The sequence below is a fragment of the Corvus brachyrhynchos genome, unplaced genomic scaffold (genome assembly GCF_000691975.1).
Source record: "Corvus brachyrhynchos isolate BGI_N302 unplaced genomic scaffold, ASM69197v1 scaffold17, whole genome shotgun sequence".
In the NCBI taxonomy this organism is placed as follows: domain Eukaryota; kingdom Metazoa; phylum Chordata; class Aves; order Passeriformes; family Corvidae; genus Corvus; species Corvus brachyrhynchos.
Window position 1 is genome coordinate 5823372 of NW_008240046.1, and position 21866 is coordinate 5845237.

The 21866-nt window shown below is 39.9% G+C and overlaps 1 protein-coding gene and 1 long non-coding RNA gene across 9 annotated transcripts in view; one reads left to right on the forward strand and one right to left on the reverse strand.

The window, feature by feature from the left end:
- GABRB1 (gamma-aminobutyric acid type A receptor beta1 subunit) overlaps nt 1-21866 on the forward strand; it is an 86498-nt gene that overhangs the window by 11676 nt on the left and 52956 nt on the right. For all 8 annotated transcript variants that reach the window (XR_001865282.1, XR_001865283.1, XM_008641408.2 and 5 more), the window contains one exon: nt 16264-16484. Coding sequence is in view for 6 of the 8 variants with exons in the window: in XM_008641408.2 (XP_008639630.1) it covers nt 16279-16484 (206 nt within the window). In the remaining 2 variants the exon portion in view is untranslated. The remainder of the gene's footprint in view (nt 1-16263; nt 16485-21866) is intronic.
- On the reverse strand, nt 10294-20482 carry LOC108449152. The gene is made up of 3 exons (XR_001865284.1): nt 19219-20482; nt 14082-14193; nt 10294-12344 (listed from the first exon to the last, which is right to left on the reverse strand). It is a non-coding gene; the product is annotated as an uncharacterized LOC108449152 (long non-coding RNA).

Genomic DNA, 21866 nt, shown 5'->3' on the forward strand with positions numbered 1-21866 from the left:
TCCTGCTATAAGTAAGTGAAAAACTACAAATCTATTCGGATAAAACATAGCCGTCTGGAGAGACCTGTGACTAGCCGGCATGTTTATCTCTAAGCATTCAGTGTCTACTGATGCAAACCCACTGGTTCTGTAACTATTTAATCAAGGTTTATGTGATTAAGTAAGGCAAATAACAGGCAAAATATGGAAAAGGTCCATTTTACTAAGCCCACATTTGACTTCACCTATACGGTATCATCAGGAGCTTTAACTGAAGGCACTTGCCATATTGCTTCAAAGATTTTCTTTCTGCATGGCATGTTGCTGCATCCTACTTTGTGCTGTAGCTTCACTTGTCTCATTGCCCATGAAGGCCTTAAGTCACATTAGAAGTCACCACCCAGAGCTATTTTATCATATTGAAGATTAGCAAGACTCACTGCCAATACCACATGAAGAAAAACCTTCCCATCATCTGCATTGTTCCTCATACCATGAACAGTGGCATGACTTGGTCACCTCTGCCATGCACCAAAACTTCCAAACAACTGATCTCCTGTCCCAGGAGTTCCTGCTGTTCAGTTTCTCACTATCATCCCCTTCTTGCCACAGACTCTTTTTGTGGGTGGCAAGAGGAAAAAAGTTATGTCTGCCCCATAATTTACTTCTCTACAGGAGTGCTGTTTCATTGACATTGGTTTCCACTTGTGTCCATAAACACCTCATTTATCAGCACTGTCTTCAGAAAAGCCAAGCCTTCTGGACCTCTACACTTCATACTACTCTGATAATAGCATCTATGATTAGTTGTCCAAGAAGTTAAACCAGTCCGACAAAAGGCTGTAGGTGAGAAAATACTACATTTCAGTTTTGAGCGATAGTGTCACAGACCTAGGCTTCACAGTTTGGCCAGCTGCATGTAGAGCTTCTCTGGCTGAATACATGTCTATTTTAGTGGAAAATTAGTCTTACTACACAGTGGAAGCATTAAGAAAAAGAAACAGAAAAGCAGTCATATTTGTAGGAGGAGGAATAAATGCATAGGAACAATTTGAAATGCCTGTTTCACTCCTGAAAACACACTGAATTTCCATTCCTCTCTTGGATTGGAATTGTCTAATTTGCAAAATGGTGAAAACTTAGCAGTAACAAAAAGCTGTTTGCTTGTTTCTAAATGGAAAAATATTCATGAGGACTTTCAGTTGACACAGTTAAGGCTCTACAATGACTCCAGAAATTAAAGCTTCAGAAGAAAACATTGCTTGGCCAACAGCCCATGGATTTAAGATCCCTCAGCCCTCAATCGTCCCTCTAGCATATATCATATGAGTTGCAATAAATTCAGGACACCAGGATACACCAGACTTACACCATCTGCACCAGTGATCATCACGCATGAATGTCTTTTTAGACATTTTAACTTTATTCTTCATAGTGTGACACAGCTGTCTCCAAAAAGCACCAACGGAAGTGAAGCTATGTGCAAGAGAAGTGCTACATGTACTTCTGCTGTCCTTTCAAGATGGACAAAAAAGTGAATATTTCAGAAGCATGACAGGTTAAAAAAAAAAAAAAAACAGACAAGAACTCAACAAATCAACTCCATGCTTCTGCCAGCAAGGCTCCATCTGCCCCTCTCAGAGGTCACCATGGTGGACAAGCTTCACAACAGCACCTCAGTATTCTGTAGCAGGCTGTAGCAAACCAAGGAAAGCTGAAGAGTCAAGAGTGGCTTTCTTTGTTTCTTTTTCAAATGTTGTGGATGCTAATTGTTTTTTCCCCAACTTAATAAATGAGCAGACAAAGACAAGGTAATTCTGAAATAGTTGACTGGCTGCTGAGCTCCTATGGTATTTTAATACTGTGAAAACACTAACAAACTTACATAGCAAATATAAGAGCACAGATAGGCTACTAGATGCCAACCCACTAGATGCTTGGGTGTCACAGTCATTTAAGAAGGATTGGTGCAATCCTGGCAATAGATCTGAGCTGCTTCTGTCACTCTGACTTGACGCTGTAGAACAGCTGTACATAGCTACTAAACCCAGCCTCTGCTGTAGCCTCCTGCCTGGCACCACACTGCTAACTCATTCTGGTTCACCGTGGCCTCCTCTGACTAGAAAGCATGAAAATTGCCTTGACTGAGAACAGTGGTGCATGTGTTCTGGGATCTTTCACAAGTCCCGTAGTTTTTCCTGCCTCATTCTTGGGACTGTAAATCCCACTCCAGAACTGTAGTATCACAGCTGCTGGGAGCTGCTCTGCAAAGCTGCTTTGCCTTCCTCCTTCACTCTTATTTGTCCTTTCCTGCCCCAGAACCAATGCTTGGGTAGCCATTGGTGGTGCAGACAGGATCAAGGAATTTACTTACATGAAAAACACCATGCAAAAATAGTAATGACAGAAGTTCATCTCTAACCTGGATTCCTTCCATGTCCTAAGTAGTTATTCAAATGTGTGCAGTCACACAGGAAGGGATGGAAGTAGCAGCTGTCTGGAGCTTCACTGAGGTGAAATCCTTCTGAAACTTCAGTCTCAGAGAGAGGTTTTACTGTCCCAAGCATTAAATAAAACTGATTTTGAGGTTTACTTTATTTATAAAGTTGTTTGCATAAAGACACTTTCCCAGATTTTCAGTATATTGGCACCAATCCCAATTTTCTGCACTAAGCTACTCGATTCTTCAAATAATTGCTAATCTCATGTTCTCCCTAGTTACATATTTTGCAGGAAAGAGAGCCTGCACCTCCGTATCCTAATCAGTACTCAAGAGTACTAATCAGATGCTTTCCAACCGACGGATGAGTTATTTGCTCTTGCTTGGTTTTATTTTCTTCTCCTACAATGTCTACACATACTATACAATATTTTGCAATGTTGGTTCCCATGAGACTGGCAACAGCACTGGATTGTAGGGTTTTAATCAGATTAATCATTTTAAATTGGCCAACGCCATTAGTAATCCATTCGAATATGCTGTTAGTAAAATAAAAGTAAAACAAAAAGTCCTTTTCTATCAACACTCTAAAAATACTCTGCATTCTGCTCTGAAGATATGGTGTCAACAATACATGCATTTAAAGGCAAACTGATTCCCTGCAAAAGCCAAAAGCAAATTTTCCGTAGAAGGTCTGCATCAGTGTTGTAAACCCGTTGACTATGATGTTAGATTATCATGTAAGCAGCTTAATGACATTTAAATTGTGCAGCTCATGAGAAATCGCATGAAGAGCTTTTCCACAAGCTGCCTTTTGTAAAAACATCCCAGATGAAAAGCAGGTATTTACAGCATGTTTGGTTTGCAGTGACCCCAAGATGACAGAATTCAGTATCTGGAGGATAGCTGAGACAGTGAGCTGCGGAGTTAGGACTCAGGACATCAGGGCAGTAGAATTTGGCTTATTTGGGTAATTGCTATGTAAAATTCCCCAGCAAGCAGCCATCGAGCAGAAAGAGATGAGGCTGAATTTAAAAAAAAAAAAACCAGAAACAATCCACCATGTCATGCAAGAGGGCCAGAATTTCACCAGCAGAACTGCCAGGCTAAGACAGAAGCCCCTCCATGAACTAAAACACAGAAGGGAGCATACAGGAGGAGGAAACAAGGCAACAGAACTGGCAAGGAAACCAGAAACAAGAATTACTGTTCAACTGGCTGGAAAAGAGAGGAAATAGAGATGCCCTCTATGTGAGAAAACAGCTGGAATACTTGGAGCTCTGCCTTAGGGTGGATCAGGAGCCAAACAACAGTTTATGGATCAAGATTAGCAGCCAAACATTGTTTGGCCTTGTAGTGGGTATGTACTATAGATTTCGTGACCAGGAAGAAAATGCAGATGAGACTTTCTTCCAACAACTGGAAGAAGTCTCACATGCACAGGTCCTGTTCCTTGTGGGAGACAAACCACTGCTGTATCTGCCCGAAGGATGATAGAGGAGGGCTCTGGTAATCTAGAAGACTTCTTGAATGCACTGATGACAACTTCCTGGTAACTAAGAAGCTAACAGGAGAACATGATCTGCTAGACCTTGTAGTTACAAGAAGAAAAATTTGTCTGCGATAAGAAAGTCAGAGGCAGCCTTAGCTGCAATGACTCTGAGATGGTAAACTTCAGGAATCTGAGAGGAGAAAAAAACGACAAAAAACAGGATCACAGCCCTGGATTTCAGGAGAACAGCTAAGGCTTCCTCTGACTTTCATGTCTCAAATTCTCTCTAAATCTCAATGAGATCCTTTAAACCTGAGTCTTTAATTCTGTGAACCATAAAAATATTGCTTCAAATCCTAGTTGGACCTGACAGTAAAAAGAGACAGGGCAACAAGAAAGGCTTCTCTAGTTACATGAATTGTAAAAAGAAGAGGCATACAAATGGGTCAAAAGGTAATTAGGAGTTCACTGATAATAATTTCGAAACTTCTGCCTGCCCTGGTGAAAAATGTGTGTCCTCAGGGAGGTCTCTGGTGATACGAAAACCAAAAAACACTATACCCGTCTCTGGGTCCAGCCAGGAAACTCAGAATTCAGCAGATGGGAAACTGATGGATTAAGTAGCAGGTGAATACAAGCCACAAAGGGCATTGTCATCATGTAAACTGTATACTAAGTGACACTGGCAGGGGTGTGGGCAGCGCAGAGGGGAATTATTACCCTGCCGTATTCTGTAATGGTAAGGCTGCACTTAAAACAGTGTCTCCCATTTCTTTCCTGATACTGAGAAACTGAAAAAGATCCAGTGAAGAGCTTTCAGTGTGGCCAGGGCCTTGAGCCCATAACCTATCAGGAGAGACATGGGAACTTGACTTGCTTTGGTTGGCAAGGACAAAAGCCAAATGCAAACCTCATGGCAGCCTTCAGTTTCCTGGAAGGAGGATTGCAGTAAAACCACTCTCAGTAATGGCAGATGAAATAATGAAGGGCAGCAGCTACTAATTGCACATAGGGAAGGTCAGAGTAGATGTCAGGAAAGATTTCTCACCAAAAAGGTAGTGCAGCACTGGCAGAGTGTGCATACAGATGGGACACGATGCGAGTGGGGGGGCTGAAAGAGCGTTGCGTCCGTCCCGATCGCGTCCCTGTCGGAGCAGCTCTGGAGGTGCTGCGCAAGCACGCTCGCACACACTGTGACACACCAGAGCTGGTGGATACTCACAGCCACTCATACCCACAGAGCCTGACAGCTCCTGCAGCGTCGCCAGGGACAGAGAGGCAGGAGGGGTCCTTTGTATTGAGTTCTGAGGGGTTTATTGGGGTCCCTGCTCGAGGGGACCCAGGGACAAAGAACACAGAACACTGAAGGATCCAGGGTTTTATCCAGAGCGGCACCGGGCGTGGGCAGAACATCAGAGACCTATCACCTGGGGGCCAGGGGGTGGAGAGGACGTGGGGTGACAGGACAGTGACTGGGGACGGAGAGGGGTGGAACAAGGGTACCAGGAACCAGTGGGGTATTAAGTAAAGGAGAACTGTCTAGAACATGGACTTAAAAGGGGGTGGTCTTAGACCTCTGAGCCTGCCCACCAGCAGACCTCCACTGTTTTGGGGCTCTGTGGCTCCTTGGTCATTCCTGGAGAGGACTCAACCTCTGCAACACAGATGTTGTGGAATTCCCATTCTAGAGGGTCTTCAAGATTTGCTAGAGAAAGCAGTATCTCAGCCTTAGACAGGGTTGGTGGCAGTCCTGCTTCCAGCAGAAGATTGGACTAGAAATTCCCAGAGGATTTTGCAACCAGCATGTCAGTAGTCTTCTAGTACTATGACAGTGTCACTAACACCCTTAGTGTTACCCACTCCAAGCACAAAATATCTCCACTTTGACTGTCATTATAAAGGAGAAATGTCATGATGTGCCTCTATCCCTGGTTTCTAAGTGCAGCACAAAATGTGAGTATCAGCCTGATCTATCATTTATGGGTTAGAATTCTGTAAAGCAGTCAGGGTGCCAAAAATATACAGGAAAAATATCTCTGGCCATGTAAGTCATCATAATCATGACCATTGTATTCAATGGTCACAATTCAATCATAAGCCTGATGAACAATGAAACAAAGTTGTCCTGAGCAATTAGAAAAAAAAAAAAAAGTAGTAGTTACATACAAAGCAACCAACCTATCAAAAAAAAAAACAAAAATACCTTCACACACCGAAAAAACCCCAGTAAGGTATACACATGTGTAAAGATCTGGCAGCAGCTATGTAATTACTGTTTCTATTCCAGGTAGAGCCATTGACTCATCGCATGTCATTTGACCTCCATCTGCTTTGCTCAAAACTAAAGAAAATTGATACAGTAGAATGACAGCTGAGAACCAGGCAGGAGGAATTAAATAGATTTCAATCACCAGACCTATAGAAATAGAAATAACTCCTGCTCCTAAATGGATAAAAAATAAATTTTATATATACATTAAGGCATTAAAAAGAAAAAGCCAGTTGCTGTTCTTATAAAGTTAGCCCAACCTCATATTAAGATATATGTATCTTTCCTCCTAAATTGTTAAGCATCTTCTGGAGCCAAAGGGTCTAGGTATGGTTGGCTGTCTTTACTTCTGATTTCTTACTTTTAAGTTGGGCTTAACATAAGGCCCTGCACAACACAGAATTAATAATAAATTTTACTTCACATGATCAGCTAGTTCGTCCTGTGACTCCAATTCATTTTTACACTGCAGATATTCACTTTCGTGTGCTTTCTTTAACTTTGTGACCAGTTCCTATAAGATTTCTGGTACTGTTAGCACTTATACAATAGGGTTCAAGACAAAAGTCAACAAACCTCTCCCATCTGCTCCTGAGACTGCAGTCAGTTCAGCTTCGCCTGCAGCACTGTGCACTGACACCACAAGGAATTCCTCTGAGCTCTTAGCACTGTGTCATCCTCCTTAGACATTCAGTGCACTTTGTAATGGTCTCATAGTTCACCCCTGCTGAGCTAGATGGAAATTACAAAGGAAAAAAATAATCAAGTGCTTCAGCAACACCATTATTAGAAAACAGGCTGCTTTCCAATTATCTTGCTTATAGGTAGCAAGGGAAGTGGGGTTTAATTATTTCTTCACTCTTCCACAATGTTTTTCCTTAATGGGAAGTTGAAAGTGTTGCACCCTCCCAACTAACTTTGCTTAGTTTGCTTTAGTCCTCACATCACATTCCATGTGATAAACCCTCAGAACTGACCTATGCCCAACTCGTGAGTCAGTCCTCCAGCCAGTAAGGAGCTCTCTCCATATAGTCCACACAAAAACATGGGAAGTACAGTTTTCACCCAAGTGCCCAGTCCTACTCCTGTGTATTGGTGCTTCATCTCCAAGCTCAATGAAATATTTTGGAATGTCAGTTAAAGCTTGAAATGTCTTTTCCTTGGAGTGCTTTCTCCCCCTGTTTGCAGAGAGGATGAGGACAGCACTTCCTGAGCACAAGGTCACAGTCCTCAAATGTCATTCCACCATTCCCTTTCATGCCTGCACATGAACAGACAAGTTTTTGTAAAACTCAGAGGAGAAGGATGCTGAAATATTCTGGACTTCAGCATAAAGCAGCATATAATACCTAGAATAACTTTCCATTTTAGTTGTCAGTACTTGGTCTTGAGCATTAACTGGAGTCCTCAGACACAGGCAGACAGGTATGGGCCACCTGGACCACTCGGGTTTGTTTGGGGGGTTTTAGCAAAAACTTGTTTTTAGCTGTGTCACAGAGAGAAATGTTTGAGAGAAAACATGTTTTTCTCTTACTGCTGTCTACATTTGGTCTTAAAAGATGTATGTAGGCTTTTATTAACATATGTTGGTCTATGAGCTACTTGGCAGTAAGAACCTTCTCTTTTCCTTTGCTTTCTCTTCAGCTGTTCTTTCTGAAATGCCAGGTGCCCTCACTGGAGCCAAAGTATGAAGGACACTGTTATTTGCCGCCTGTAAAAATACATGAACACATTAAATATAGTTACTGTATATGCCACTACACTTCTATTTCTTTACTCCAGCATTCATTACATTGACACTTTACCTAAGTGTATATATCTCCTGTGCCATATTTTTCCTGTTCTCCACCCCTCCCCTCATGCATCTTTATGACAGCATAACCCTCCATACAAAAAAAAGACTAGAAGCTTCAAAAGCAAAGTCAAATACCGTGAGAATAGATACCATTGCTTGTTTCCTACAGGTACTAAAAGCAGTTCATTGATCTTTCCAGGAATAGGAATCCTACCATGGACATGATCTGATTCTTTTGTTGGCAATTAACATAGCCACTTAAGGCAGATGGTGTTAAATGTGAACTGTGAAAAGTGTTACAGTGGTGTATCTCACTGCTATCGCAGACAGTAGGTTATGCAGCTGGCAGTTTGAAGTGCAGCTGAGAATGGTATAGTAGTTTTCCACCTTTCTCAAAGGAGCTTCCAGCATGCAGTGAGGGTAACAGTAACACAGCTGTAAGCCTACCTTGCCTGCTACCTTACTGTCCTGCTAAATTTTGGCAAATCCATTTCTAATCAAAATGTTCCATATTAGTATTTAGTAACATCATTGCTCTTCTTCCTATAAAAAGAGCGAATGGCACATTCAAGCCTTTCAGGTTAGCAATGTTCAAATAAGAGGGGAAGAAAAGCAGCAAAGGGCAAGGCAGTGGGTTATTGTTTTAAAGTATAGAAGTCCTTACTTGTCTCCAAGAGGAAAAGCAGAACACACAATATAAAATTGGGATTTTACCCTCTTCTATGTTAAATAATACAAAAACAATGGAACACAACTGTCATATAAACCTATTTAAATGTCAGAAGCATTTATTACTGCTTCTGCTAAGTATTATTACTAAAACACTGAAGAAAGTGCAACAAAATATATAGTTTATTGTTGCAACTGAGAAATGTTTTGCTTTTTGCTTTGCTTTTCCAGTAATGATTGAAGACATTGGATGCAGTTCTTATCCCATTGCATTTCATGGGACTTCTGCTTTGACTGCAAGGAGTAATACTGGATCCCAGTACAGTAATGCCTCCACTTCCAACATTATTATGATTCTGATCTTGTTCTTGGCTGTGCTTTGAGCAATAAAGAGCATCATCATTATGTATGTATCAACTGTATGGATTCCTGCTAGATCTTTGCTTCTTTCTGTAAGACACAACTGTGATGCCACGTACATAATTGTGAAGTTATAAATGCCAACAAGTTTTATGAAATACTTTCCTGAAGAATTATCAGCACATTTGAACAACAGAAATGCAAGGCACTTTACTAGCAACTGGAACTACCAACTGGATCAAACAAAATTTAAAAATCACAGAATCATTTTGGTTGGAAAAGACCTCTGAGATCATCAAGTCCAACCTTTGACTAATCACCACCTTGTCAACTAGATCAAAGCACTAAGTGCCATATCTGGTTGCTTCTTGAACACCTCCAGGGATGGTGACCCCACCACCTCACTGTGCAATGTTTAACAACCTTTTCTGTAAAGAAATTCCTCCTGATGTCCAACCTGAACCTCCCTGGTACAGCTTGAGGCCATTTCTTCTTTCCATGTTGCTGGTTGCCTGGGGGAAAAGACTGACAACTTCCTTTCTGGTAGTTGTAGAGAGAGATAAGGTCCCACCAAGGCTCCTTTTCCCCAGGTTAAACAACCCCAGCTCCCTCAGCTGCTCCTCATATGACTTACACTCCAGACCCTTCACCAGCTCCATTGCCCTTCCCTGGACTCACTCCAGCACCTCAATGTCTTTCTTGTAGTGAGGGGCTTAAAACTGAACACAGCACTTTAGGTGCAGCCTCACCAGTGCCGAGCACAGGGGGGGATGATGACTGCCCTGGTCCTGCTGGCCACACTCTTGCTGATACATATTACCGCAGGCCTGGGCCCTAGGGTATATCACTGTGTCCCGCAGCCATAGGGAGGAGGAGGAGAGAAGATCCAGTACATATTCCCGCAGGCCTGGGCCCTAGGGTATATCACTGTGTCCCGCAGCCATAGGGAGGAGGAGGAGAGAAGATCCAGTAGGCAGGAATGGTGCAGCAAGATTGATTTATTTAATTATTTTACAAACTCTTTTAGAGACTTTTTTCTTCATAGTCTAATTGGACAAAGGATCAGCCACCCCTTGGGGTGATTGGCTAAAATCCTCAAGCATCCATTGTCAAAATATTTTTCTGCCATAAACAAGACTTTCCAAGGTTGCAGGTGGCTTGGTTGTTTACATGCTCTGCTACCTCTTCTGTGAGAGAGAAAAGTCTCTCACGGACTTAGAAAATAGCAAGAAAATCCTTGCTAGCAGCATTTTTGTATCTACAGATACAGGCCAGGATGCCATTGGCCTTCTTGGCCACCTAGGCACAGCTGGCTCGTGTTCAGCTGCTGCTAGCCAGCACTCCCAAGTCCTTTTCTGATGGGCCGCTTTCCAACCACTCTGTCCCCAGCCTGTAGCACTGCCTGGGGCTGTTTGGCCAAAGCATAGGACCTGGCACTTGGCCTAACAAGACCTCGTGCAACTTTTTCTCCTATGGAAGTCTCACATCTACAAATGCTTTGTAATTTTCTGATGGAAAACATGATTTCTGCAAAACTGAAGTTTGCTGTGTGAAAATTAAAAAACACCAAACAGCTTCTGTATGGAAAATAGAAGGCTTTGATCCTATTGTCCTGGAGTCAGTGTAGCTTTCTGTTCCATTTTCCCTGTCAGAAGTGTAGTTCACAAGAACCATGGCCTCCTGTCAACCAGGCCAGTGAATACTGAATAATTTGAGTACATGCTCCTTCTCCCCTCTTCTCACTACTTTGGATAGAAGAGAAGAACTGGGTAATAAATGCTTCATCAGTCTTCACTGAAAACAACAACAGGAACACTAAACTATGTCCTTAGAAAGGAAGGCAAACACAACTGGTTCGGTACTGTGCTCTCTAATTCCCTGGCTTCCTTGCTTAGCTGGACTGCAGACTTAATAAAGAGGTGCAGCTCCCCTGACATTCTTAGAAAAGAACATGAGTAGAGCCAGTATATTCTTCCTCCTTAATTTCAGCTAAAATTTTTTCCCCTAATTTCTGTCCATGTATTGGGAATTGAGCACCAGGGTCAGGCAGGAGGTGGGGGAGAACCAAAAACACCCCTCAAAGAAACAAGCAAAAAACCCCAACACAAAGCACACGCACAAATTCCAAACATAAACCCAAAATTCCACACCCAAAACCCCACATCACCACTTGTATCCTCTTACCATAAAACAGCTCTTTTGCAGGTGAGGATATAGATCTTGCCTTGGGGTTCCACGGTGGGGCAGCTAACTTGCTGAACAGCTAACAGCTGCTTCTGATGCTTTAGCATGCTTGCATCATAGGAATGAGTATGACTTTTTACGATTTCCAAATCTAGCATTCACCATTCTTTCAAAACTCTGCCCTTCCTATTCTTGTATCAGATAAACATGGAATATATTCTTTCCCACTTAATAAGAGCTTTCGGTCACAGCAGGATTTACATTTATTGCTTTCTACATTTATAGCATTATTGCAGTCAATATTAATATTCTGATTATCACTCCATATTTAATTTTAAATTGCAATTTCAGTTATGTTTGTCTTGATTAAGTTATAATGTATAATGTATCTGAATTTCATCTCATTTTCTGTGAGGCTGCCAGATACTGGATTAGTGGATGGTTCCCAAGGATAAAATTTAAATTTAAGATTGTTTGGGTGTACAGTGTGCATCCCACAATTACCAATATACACTGCTGTCTATTAGAAGTATGAAATTGGTGCACTTCATGTATTCATTTTGCTGCACAGTGCCTTCATGTGCGAACTCATGTATAGAGCTAACAAGTTGTTGACCTAGAATAGCTATTCACAGAATATTATTTCATTTGCTAAATTTTGCTAATAACTGCATCCACAATATTCATTTTTAGCTGTTAAGACTTTCAGAGTGTGCTTTGATATTCAGTTATTACTTAAATATATCACAATATGCTAAACTGCTTTTCAGTACATGAAATAATAACAGAGCTTAGATTAAGGCCACCTTGGAAAAAGGAAAAAAACAAGGTCTTCTAGACCACCAAGCTAAACGTTGCACACTAAAAGATTCCCTATTTTCTCCTTAAAATATGGAATTTGTAAAAGACAAAACAACTACCAGTACACCAGACACACGAACTCATCTTTTATTCCAACAGAATCCATAACTCATCTGATAAACATGGTGAAGTACTAGTTCTGTGTCTCCTGGAAGGGTAGATTATAATATAACAATGTATTCTACATTATATTCTACTGTGCTGAACTGGTAAATCACAGAGTAGAAATTACCAGGAAGTCCAAATTCTTCAGCTATTTTAATGTATCTCTTCTGGTTTCAGAGATCTTCAGAGGCTTAACAGGAAAGAAAAAAAAACCATTATTGCCCTTACGTTATCTATACATATCGCTCAAAAAAAAAAGAATAGGGAACAAAAAAAAAAATAGAAATAAAAAAGGAATTATGATTGTATGGTAACTGTTCAGTCTGTTCCTTACTGGAAGTATAAATTGTTCATCTAACTTCAAGTACCATATGCTTCAGTGGTCCATTCATTTTCATAGAAATTTATATTCCTCAAATGAGCTGTGAGGCTTGGTGCCAGTATTTATCTATGAGGCTGCTTAAATTCAGATTATAAAATAACTTGCAATTTTGAGTAAAATAGACTAGCTTCTCTTACTCACATTTTCACAGAACATATCTTACCTAGGACTAGCATGTAAGTATTTGTCTTAGCAACCTAACCCACCTTATTAAAGCACTGATAACAGATTTACTTATAAGTTATAGTACACATCTGCATAAATACATTTACAAATTCCAGGTTTGATACAAAAAAATAAGAAATTTGCACAATTACTAAGAAAGAGAAAAAAATCTCATTCTAATAAATCAAAATTTGTCACATAAAAAATGGAAAATAGACCAGATACACATCAAAACAGCTTTATCATTGGTGCTCAAACATTTACCACTCTAAAGGTTCACTATGCTCTGAAAATGAAAGAGGGCACTTTTGGAAAGCATGAACGGCACTATTAAATCTACTGAAATATCATGATTTTTCAGCAGAAGTACAGATTTTTTTAATTATGGAAAATACAGTTCAGCAAAAAAAATGTTCGGTGTGTTTCTATAAAAAGTGAATTATTTTTAAAAACAAATCATTTGAAAGAACAGTTAGTTGCAGAAACAGATTCTCTTTTTTTAATTTTACATTGGGCCCTGCTTTTTTAACTCATGAATAGAAATTCTTAAATATGAAAGTTAAACACAGTGTGATTTATTTTCATATCTAGACTGATGCTTGAGATCTTGGGAAGCTTTCATAAAAAGCTAAAAAATTCAATTACCACTACAGATGTGACAGATTCAGAAATTATTCATATACTCTAGAGCTTGAAAGCACAAAATCCCCAGCAGATTTTACAGGGTAGAAGACAAGTAGTCATTCAATCCCCACTTCACTCGCACCACTGTACAATATAAAAAATAATACAAAAACCTCCAAGATGTGACTTGCCAGCATTTTATATGTCACTGATGAGAGATAAGAAAGGTAAGGCTGTTTTCCATTAAAAAACAATTAGGAAGTTTATAAAATTTGGGTTATTATAGTGCAGATATAATTTGCTTTTCATTAAAACAATCTTCAACTACGCTTTTTAAAATACGAACTTACCATGACAGGGACTCTCACAATTGTGACATCAGACCATTTTTCTTATTAAAACATTGAATGAGTAATACCCCCACGTACTAAGGAATGGAAAAAAAATAGATAATTTCCTCAGTTAAGACACACTGAGATTCCTTTAGGATGAAGCTCAGATTTTTTTTCCTCATTAACACTTGCTGGCTTGCCACGTACTTCTCCATAGTATAGCACGATTGCAGACCAGAGGATCACTCTCTCTACTGTGGTGTTGCTAACAGCAGTATTTCATATAAAGCACAGCTGGATGAAACAAAATTTCTTAACAGACTATGATGCTAAAAATAGCAACTCAACTTCTAGTAGTCATAGCCAAGAGACAATTTCTTTTTCTTTCACTTGATCACATCCTTTAGGATCTTTTGTAGCTTACCATGGCTATTTTTCTCTTGGTTGAGCTTTGAGAACCATCACATAGACACCACTCTCAATTGTTTGCTTTTTTGTAGGACAGCATAACAATTCCACAAAACCAGCCTTAAGTCCTAGTGAAAATATAAAGAAAACCAAGAAGAAAAAAAGATAATTAAGTGGAATTGGAATTTCTGTTCCATCTATGCTGCAGACTGGATAGGCTCTGCTGGATCAGGCAGAAGATGTAGAGGACACCAGGTGCAACACTGAGGATTCAAATTTTATCAGTCATCTATGAAGGCTTTTTTACCTAAAGAGGCTTGAAATAGGACAGGTTAGGAAATAGATACAACATATGAAGCTGTGCCAGAATAGTGGTGGGGGCTTTAGGGGTATTTGTGGTGTTGAGTGAGGGGGGTTGTTTTGTTTTTTCTTGTTTGGTTCATTTTTGGTTTGTTTTTTAATTTTCATTTTCTCTCATCCAATTTCCAACTGGTGTTTGTATATGTGTAAGAGGAACTAAGGGCAAACTTCTCTTCAATGATGCTTCTAACCCACCTGTATTCAAGTTGTACATTCAAAAACTTGCCCCCTTGGTGTTCATGCTCCTCTGTACCACTATTTAAATTAAATCACCTACTCAGGAAAGCACAGCAAATACCTCGCTGCATTACTTTGTAGATCCAGGCTTGAGCAGCATGGTCTGAAAAGCAAAGATGTCCTGACCTCCTCCTAGGGACTCAGGCCAGCAAAAAACAAACAAACCTTCAGCATACAATCTCTTGTGTCTGTTGTGGGTAGCAACCATCTGTAGGCCTGAAAAAGGGCATATCTATGAAATCCTTGTAGATCTGGGGTCTGTGCTCACAGTGGATGTAATTGTCCTATTGTATATAACCACTGAGCATCAATCGTATTTCATCCATTAAAAAAAAAAAAAAACCCAAAGCTACAGGCCCAGGGCAAGGAAGAACAGTATTTTTATTAACAACTTTCACTGGTAAGCCTGTAGTTTATAGCTCTGTTGGATGCAACGTTTCAGGTAGAAAGTCTTTTTGAAAGGTAACAATTCTGCTTTGATTTCATGGCAATGATACAGTCTTAAGCCACTAAAGATGAAGAGCACAAATTGTATCAGACAGCTTTTATGTTGTTTCTTCAAAAATTAGAGTCCAGGCTAGGATTTGTGACAATGACAGTGGTAAGGTTTTCTATCACATAAAAGAAAATCTTACTCCTGACCAATTTTTTCAGTAATAGCTATGATTTTGATGCCCTTCTACCATAAAAAATGTGTGACAAAGTGACCTGTCACTTGAAAACAGGGCTGGGGGAGGCGATGAGGAAGAGCAAACTAATAGTCCACATACTGCTGTTTTAACCATCTTTTAAGAACTCCATGAGCTACAAAGTACATGGGGTTTTCCGCTTGAAAAAAAATTGATTACCTTTAAAATCACCAATTTCCCAGAAAGACATATACAAGAGAGTAAATCAGACCATAAGCCTTTAGAACAATATCTTTTCAGACAAATTGAAAGCTGCAAGGCTGCATAAATGGTATTTCACTGAAGTTATAACATGATAGCTAAGAAAAGGTGTTGATTTTCTACATGGTAAAAGCAAATTGGCAAGGACAGAAAGCACCACATTTCCCAGGCTGAGACGAGATACGCCTGGCTATCTAAAGTCATTACATCTGGCAGTTCCAGCAGAGGTGGAATGGGAGGTTATCCTTTATGTTCTGAGGTTGTATTTGTTCTTTCTGAGGAGGGCTGGGCCTTTCTGAAGTGTGGGGGGAATCTTTCAAGATGAAGGGAGGGAATATCAGAAGAATATCCTCAGTGCTATGCAATGCTGTTTGGCTGAGGTCAGCTAAACACTGCTCATTTCACATTAAAAAAAAAAATTAGAAACCAAGTTTGATCCACAGACTGGAGACCCAAATGTGCTGTGTATTCCCTCTGGGCCAAGAGATTTTGAAAGCCTGGTGCAGTCACTGCCACTGGTGAGTAGTGTCAAGTTTGACACTAGCATGAACAAGCCAAGACCCATGATCATGCCTAATGGCAACAATGCCTTAATGATCCTTAAATTTCCTATTGCTACTGATACTCAGTCACTGAGGCTCATCTAAAAATAAACTTCTGGTCAGTTAATCAGTATGAAAATACAAAAAGCCCTTCTTGTTTCTTCCCTAGGACTACACACTGACCATGTACTTTCAGCAGTCCTGGAGGGATAAAAGGCTCTCTTATTCTGGAATACCTTTGAACTTGACTCTGGACAACAGAGTGGCTGACCAGCTCTGGGTGCCGGACACGTATTTCCAAAATGACAAGAAATCATTTGTCCATGGGGTGACAGTGAAAAACCGAATGATTCGACTCCATCCAGATGGGACAGTCCTCTATGGCCTACGGTATGTTGGGTGTTTTGATCAGCTCTATGTCTGTGCTGGCAGAAGTGCAGGTAGAACCAATGCCACTTTCCTATCCTTTTTTCCTACCTTCTCAGGGCCGCTGTATGAGTCACCACATACTCCATTTAGTCAACCACAACACACCCAAGGATTTTCCACATGGCAGCAACACTACCTTTAATAGCTAGAGCCATAGCTAACAAAGCCAAATGCCTCTTTCTTTCAGCTCTTCTGAGTATGTGAAAACTATTAAAAAGATCTTTATTATGGTTCTCACCTGGTAATCAATCACAGCTTAGACAAATGCTTCCTTCCTTCTAAAATTTCTCCAGCAGCTTTTAGGACAATGGGAAATTAAAATTTGGAGTCATTTGAAGAAACGTGACCAACATTTGGTAGGGAATACAAAGGAGATATTTGTAAATTTATATAAATTATTTAAATACTATCTGTATGCCTGAGTATAAGTTTTCTTTAACCTGCCTTGGTTTATGACTGCTTCTTCACACCACAACTGCTTCTTCATACAGTGCAAACCACATTCACCCCTGTAGATAAAAATATATCCTAAAGTTTGAACAGGCACAATCTAATGACAAGGTACACAACTGTAAAATTAAAACTAAGCCAAGTTATTTGTTATGTTGAGATTTCTGCAGAGCCTGAGTAGGCCTTTATTGTGTTATTTTTGAAGTTAACGTAGCTTTGCTTGGAAATAATATTGCCTGCCTGAAACAACCCTTGATCATTGTTATCATTCAACAGTGAAAATAATGTTTGGAGAATATAAACCTGGAAGCATAGTTCAATTAATCAGAAAAGAAGTCATAAAGCACAAAACCTAGCTGAAATACCTCAAAATTGTACCTAAGATAGAACTAAAAAAAAAACCAAACTGCTGCAGTGATTCAAAATGAAAACAATATTTGGCGAAGTATAACTTAGAGCTTAGTGAAAATAGAATTTTAAAATTACGTCTTAGCCTATAAAAACATAACCTTTTAAAACACAGCACTAACCATGCAAAGAAAGCCTTCCAACCCATCAGTTCAAGCTTCTCAAGAAACAAAAAATGCTTTAAAAACTATTATTTTGACTAGTTGTGGGTTTACTTTTGAACTTGTCAGATTCCCAGGCATTGCATCAGTTGCTACCAACAACCACACAGGCACTTTAATATTAATACAACCAGATCTGTTCTGGTACAGTTAGATTTCAGTTGTGAAAAAGAAAATGCGGGACCCATGAGGAATTAGCTGTTAGACCAAAGGCTGTCATTATCATCTGCTGAACTTGAGCATTTGAAGAATACATCTTCCTCATTGCCTTCAGACCTCCTAAAGTTCCTTTCAATTAAACTGATTCCTGCAGGACAGTTTTTAGGAGAGGACTGTTTGGTCTGATCTGACAAATTTTCAAAATATTTCTCCTTTTTTTTTTTTTTCCTTTTTTAAGGCCAGGAACTAACTATATTTATATTCCAGAATTTGCACAGTGGCAAGAATGTGTGTTAGAGCCAAGCACTCCCTCACAAGCAGTCGTATACACACTATAAACTACACCTTGAAATGATGCCATGGATGTGCTTCCCCACACATGCCATATGTCAGGTATCAATAAAAGCCTTCTGCAGAAGTAGCAAAAGGAGCTGTGACACATCTGGTGAACCTGCTTCAAGCCCTACCACGTGTTTCATTCACAAAACAGCAGCACAGCTGAGAAGCTGTGACCTTGCCTGAGCATAAAGCCCATGCTCTTTCTCTCAGAGGTGCTCAGGCAAACCTTCATTGCAACAGCAGAGATGGTCACCTTTGCATAACGAGGTTGTTAGTTCATATGATGGAATAGCCATTCACATTTGAATAGTTAAGCAGCAGTTCTGCAAGAGCTGCAGCTCCTTGAGTTAATACCCCATTCAATACCTCACTGCTTGTGTAGGAAAACAAAACAAACAACAAAACAAAACGAGGCAGAAAATCCCACACTAATATGAAGGGCACTCAATATTCCACTCGCAGTCTGGTGCTGTGCAATTCCCTTCTCCTCCCTCACTCCTGCTTCATGCCCTCAATGCACACTGCCACAGGAGCAACCTCCAACTCTCCCAGGTTTCTGGGCTTCCCCACCTTCTCAGCCCAGAGAAGGCAGCCGGGTCTCAGGCTGCAGTACGGCCAAGTATTGCCAGAAGGGCCCATATACACTGACAGTGTTGCCATCATCAACAACATGCAGAAAGAGATGCTGAGCTGTCAAGTCTTTTTCACAGCTCAAGCTGATGCACCATGTTTTCTCCAAGGACGAGGCAACTGTTTAGACACATCTGGTGAACAGACTTTGGCCTGTAGTTGCCAGTGAAAACACATGTAGTGTCCCCATCCCACAAGATCTAACCAAAGACAAAAATAACAGATGAGCAGGAGAAAAATTGAAGTTAAGATACATAAAAAAAAATTTCATACAACAGATGGCAATTATTGCACTAAACTTGCATCTGGTTATGAGTGGTCACTTTCCTCACGGTAATAAATATGCTTCTGTCAGCCTATAGGTTACCTTTAGCTCATGTAAGCATCATTTTTTCATATTCCAGATGATATATATGCCTCTTAAGAAACAAACATGAGAAAACACTGCGGAAAATGTTTTTAGGTAAAATTCAGCATTGCCTGTCAGAAATTTGAGCACAGTTCCAATCTAGTCTCACAAGTGGAAAAGAAACATTGCAGCATATTACCTTGATTTGGCTTCTGTGTAGTAGAGAGCATGGAGAGAGTATCACCAAACCTCTCACACAGGTTGTGACCTGCGAGTTTCATTTTCCTTGCTGAAGACAGAGCATCGCCTGGCATGACTTGAACAAGAAAGACAACACCAATTATGCTGCAACCAGAGTCCGAATTCCCCACAAATTAGGGCCTTAAACCATATCTCAAGGATGATTTAAATGCTTCCTTTCCCTCATGCCTCCTGCTCCCCAAACAGCTTTTCTATTTTCAGTCCAGAGTTAATGTTTCCGTTCAGGCTCAGTTATGAAATTTTACTGGCTTCTTTAACAGAAATTGGAACAATCATAACAGCTCTAAATAACCTGTTTGCTTGCACCCATGTACACAGGAATTTGCCATTGATGCAATGTTCAGCCTCAACAGAGCTGGGGAAGAATAAACCAAGGTTAACCATTTGGCTTTACAGATGAATAAACAAGGGAAACATGCACATGATACACTGGACTGGTTTTAGATCATGTACCAAAGCATTATCACTACAGTATGTCTCCATTATTGTATTATTTCTATGAAGAACTCAACATCCCTTTAGCTATTTTTTCTAGTAACTTTCAGCTGCTATGTCCCCACAGTTTAAAGAACAATGTGTGCTATAAACTTGTGCAGACACAGAATATTCCTAAGCCTTCTGACATCTAAAATTGTGCATTGTTGTTATGTCTCTTGCTTCAAAAGCCAGTTCTGTTAATTGTTCACAGTGGTAAAAAAATGTGTAACATTACTAACCAAGTAACTCTTTCATCCTTTCACCCAAGAACTACACACACAATTAACTCCATGGTAATATTTCCAGTGAATTTCATTTCAAATATGCCAGGGAAGTTGAGTGTCACTGTTGTGTAATATGTACCTGAAGACTGTGTTTCTTCAATTTCTATCAAGTACTCCCACCAGCAGCTATTACAATTCTCTGCGACATAGCCGCCTGCTTCCTAAGAGGAAGAAAAAAATCCCTTTGGGTCAATGTGCAAACCTGCAGCACTCTGGGGCTGGTGTATGAGACAGTTCCAGCCTGGCACCAGTACAGCTGGTAAAATACTGGATTATTTTTTTTTCTTCCCCATTTTTAACAAGTGGTTGGATCCCATTAGCTCTAACCCTTCTGGTGCTAGCAGTGTCTCTCATTACTGTTATTGCCTGTTCAGGCAAGATTCTCCAGAAATCCCTCCCAAAGCTCTAGATTCTTAAACTAATACATACTATTGCTTCTTTTGCTTCTCCTTTCGATATTTAAGGAACCATTAATAATTTGTTGTACTGAATTCTGTACTCAGATTCTTACGTCATGATGTCAGGAATGGAAGCTCTGATTTAAATCACCCTTTCCTAGTATTTTATGCCACCTCTTAATTCTTCGCAGATTTTGACTAGCAGAACAATGACACCTTGTTGCTTTGGAGACATCTGTTCTTTTATCATGACATTGCCCCACAATAAGCAACAGCAGAATTTCATGTGGTGTATTGGAAGGAGCATATCCTTCAGAAGGGTTGTTAAGAAGCGTAACGTACCTTCAGCGACACCTGTACACAGATTTCTCTCCCTTCTGATGTTCAGACACATAATTTCAAGACAGGGGGACTGAGCATATCATGACAAGATGTGAAGAGCTGGTTTGGACCATCTAAAACTTCTGGTTTCACTGAGACCACACATTTTTATACTGTTGCAGCAGAGGATGCCACTTTGTTAGGCACTGCTACAACTGCAAGAGGACAAGGGGAAGAATAATCTTTATCTTCAAAATAAGGATTTATTTCACCATTTTTTAAACAAATGAAGTTTTCTGTGATGCAAACACTGGCAGACAAATTGACCTACCTCCAACCAATTCAGTAAGATCAGAGAATTGATCCATTTAACATTGGATTTACTAACCCCTTATTCATGTAATATCCATGGAAGCATATCCCAGAGGTGGAATGCAAGAAAAGCTGTATTTAAATGCAGAATGTTTAGCTTTTAGTATAATCTTGAAAGTTAATTTTAGTGGAAACTTGCCTTTTTACTACCTCAATTTTGGCAATATAGCTGAGAGTGTTACTAAAGAAATTTGCTAGACAGTTGTTTACATCTTTTATTGCAGTGAAATTTTCATAGTCTGTGGATTGCTTTTGCATTGCCATGATTTGAAGCTATGGAGTTTTGGCTTTCCTTCAAACATCTTCACGGATTTCCTTAAAGAGTCAGTTCTTGAGTCCTTTTGAGGACAACCCATCATGGCAGCAAGGAGCCTATTTACAGTGGTACTAAATAGATTGTCCTACTTGTGTTACTAAACAGTTCCAACCAAAAAAAAAGACTGCAGTTATTCTAAATAATAAAAAACCATGTCATCTGTATAGTGAAATAAAAAGCTACACTTTATTTCACTACAGAAAAAATACAGAGCAAATTATAAAGGAGTATTTTATTAGATGATCATTTTGAAAATGCTACAAAGTATTTCTTCCACATATCAATGCAAAGAGATTTAGCAGTGAGCATTTTAAGACTCGCAAGAAGCAATTTGGGACTCCTTTTATATTTTTAAACTCTAGAAATATACAAGAACTTTGCAAAAATAAGTCAAGCAGTTTTTCATAATTTCTTCCAC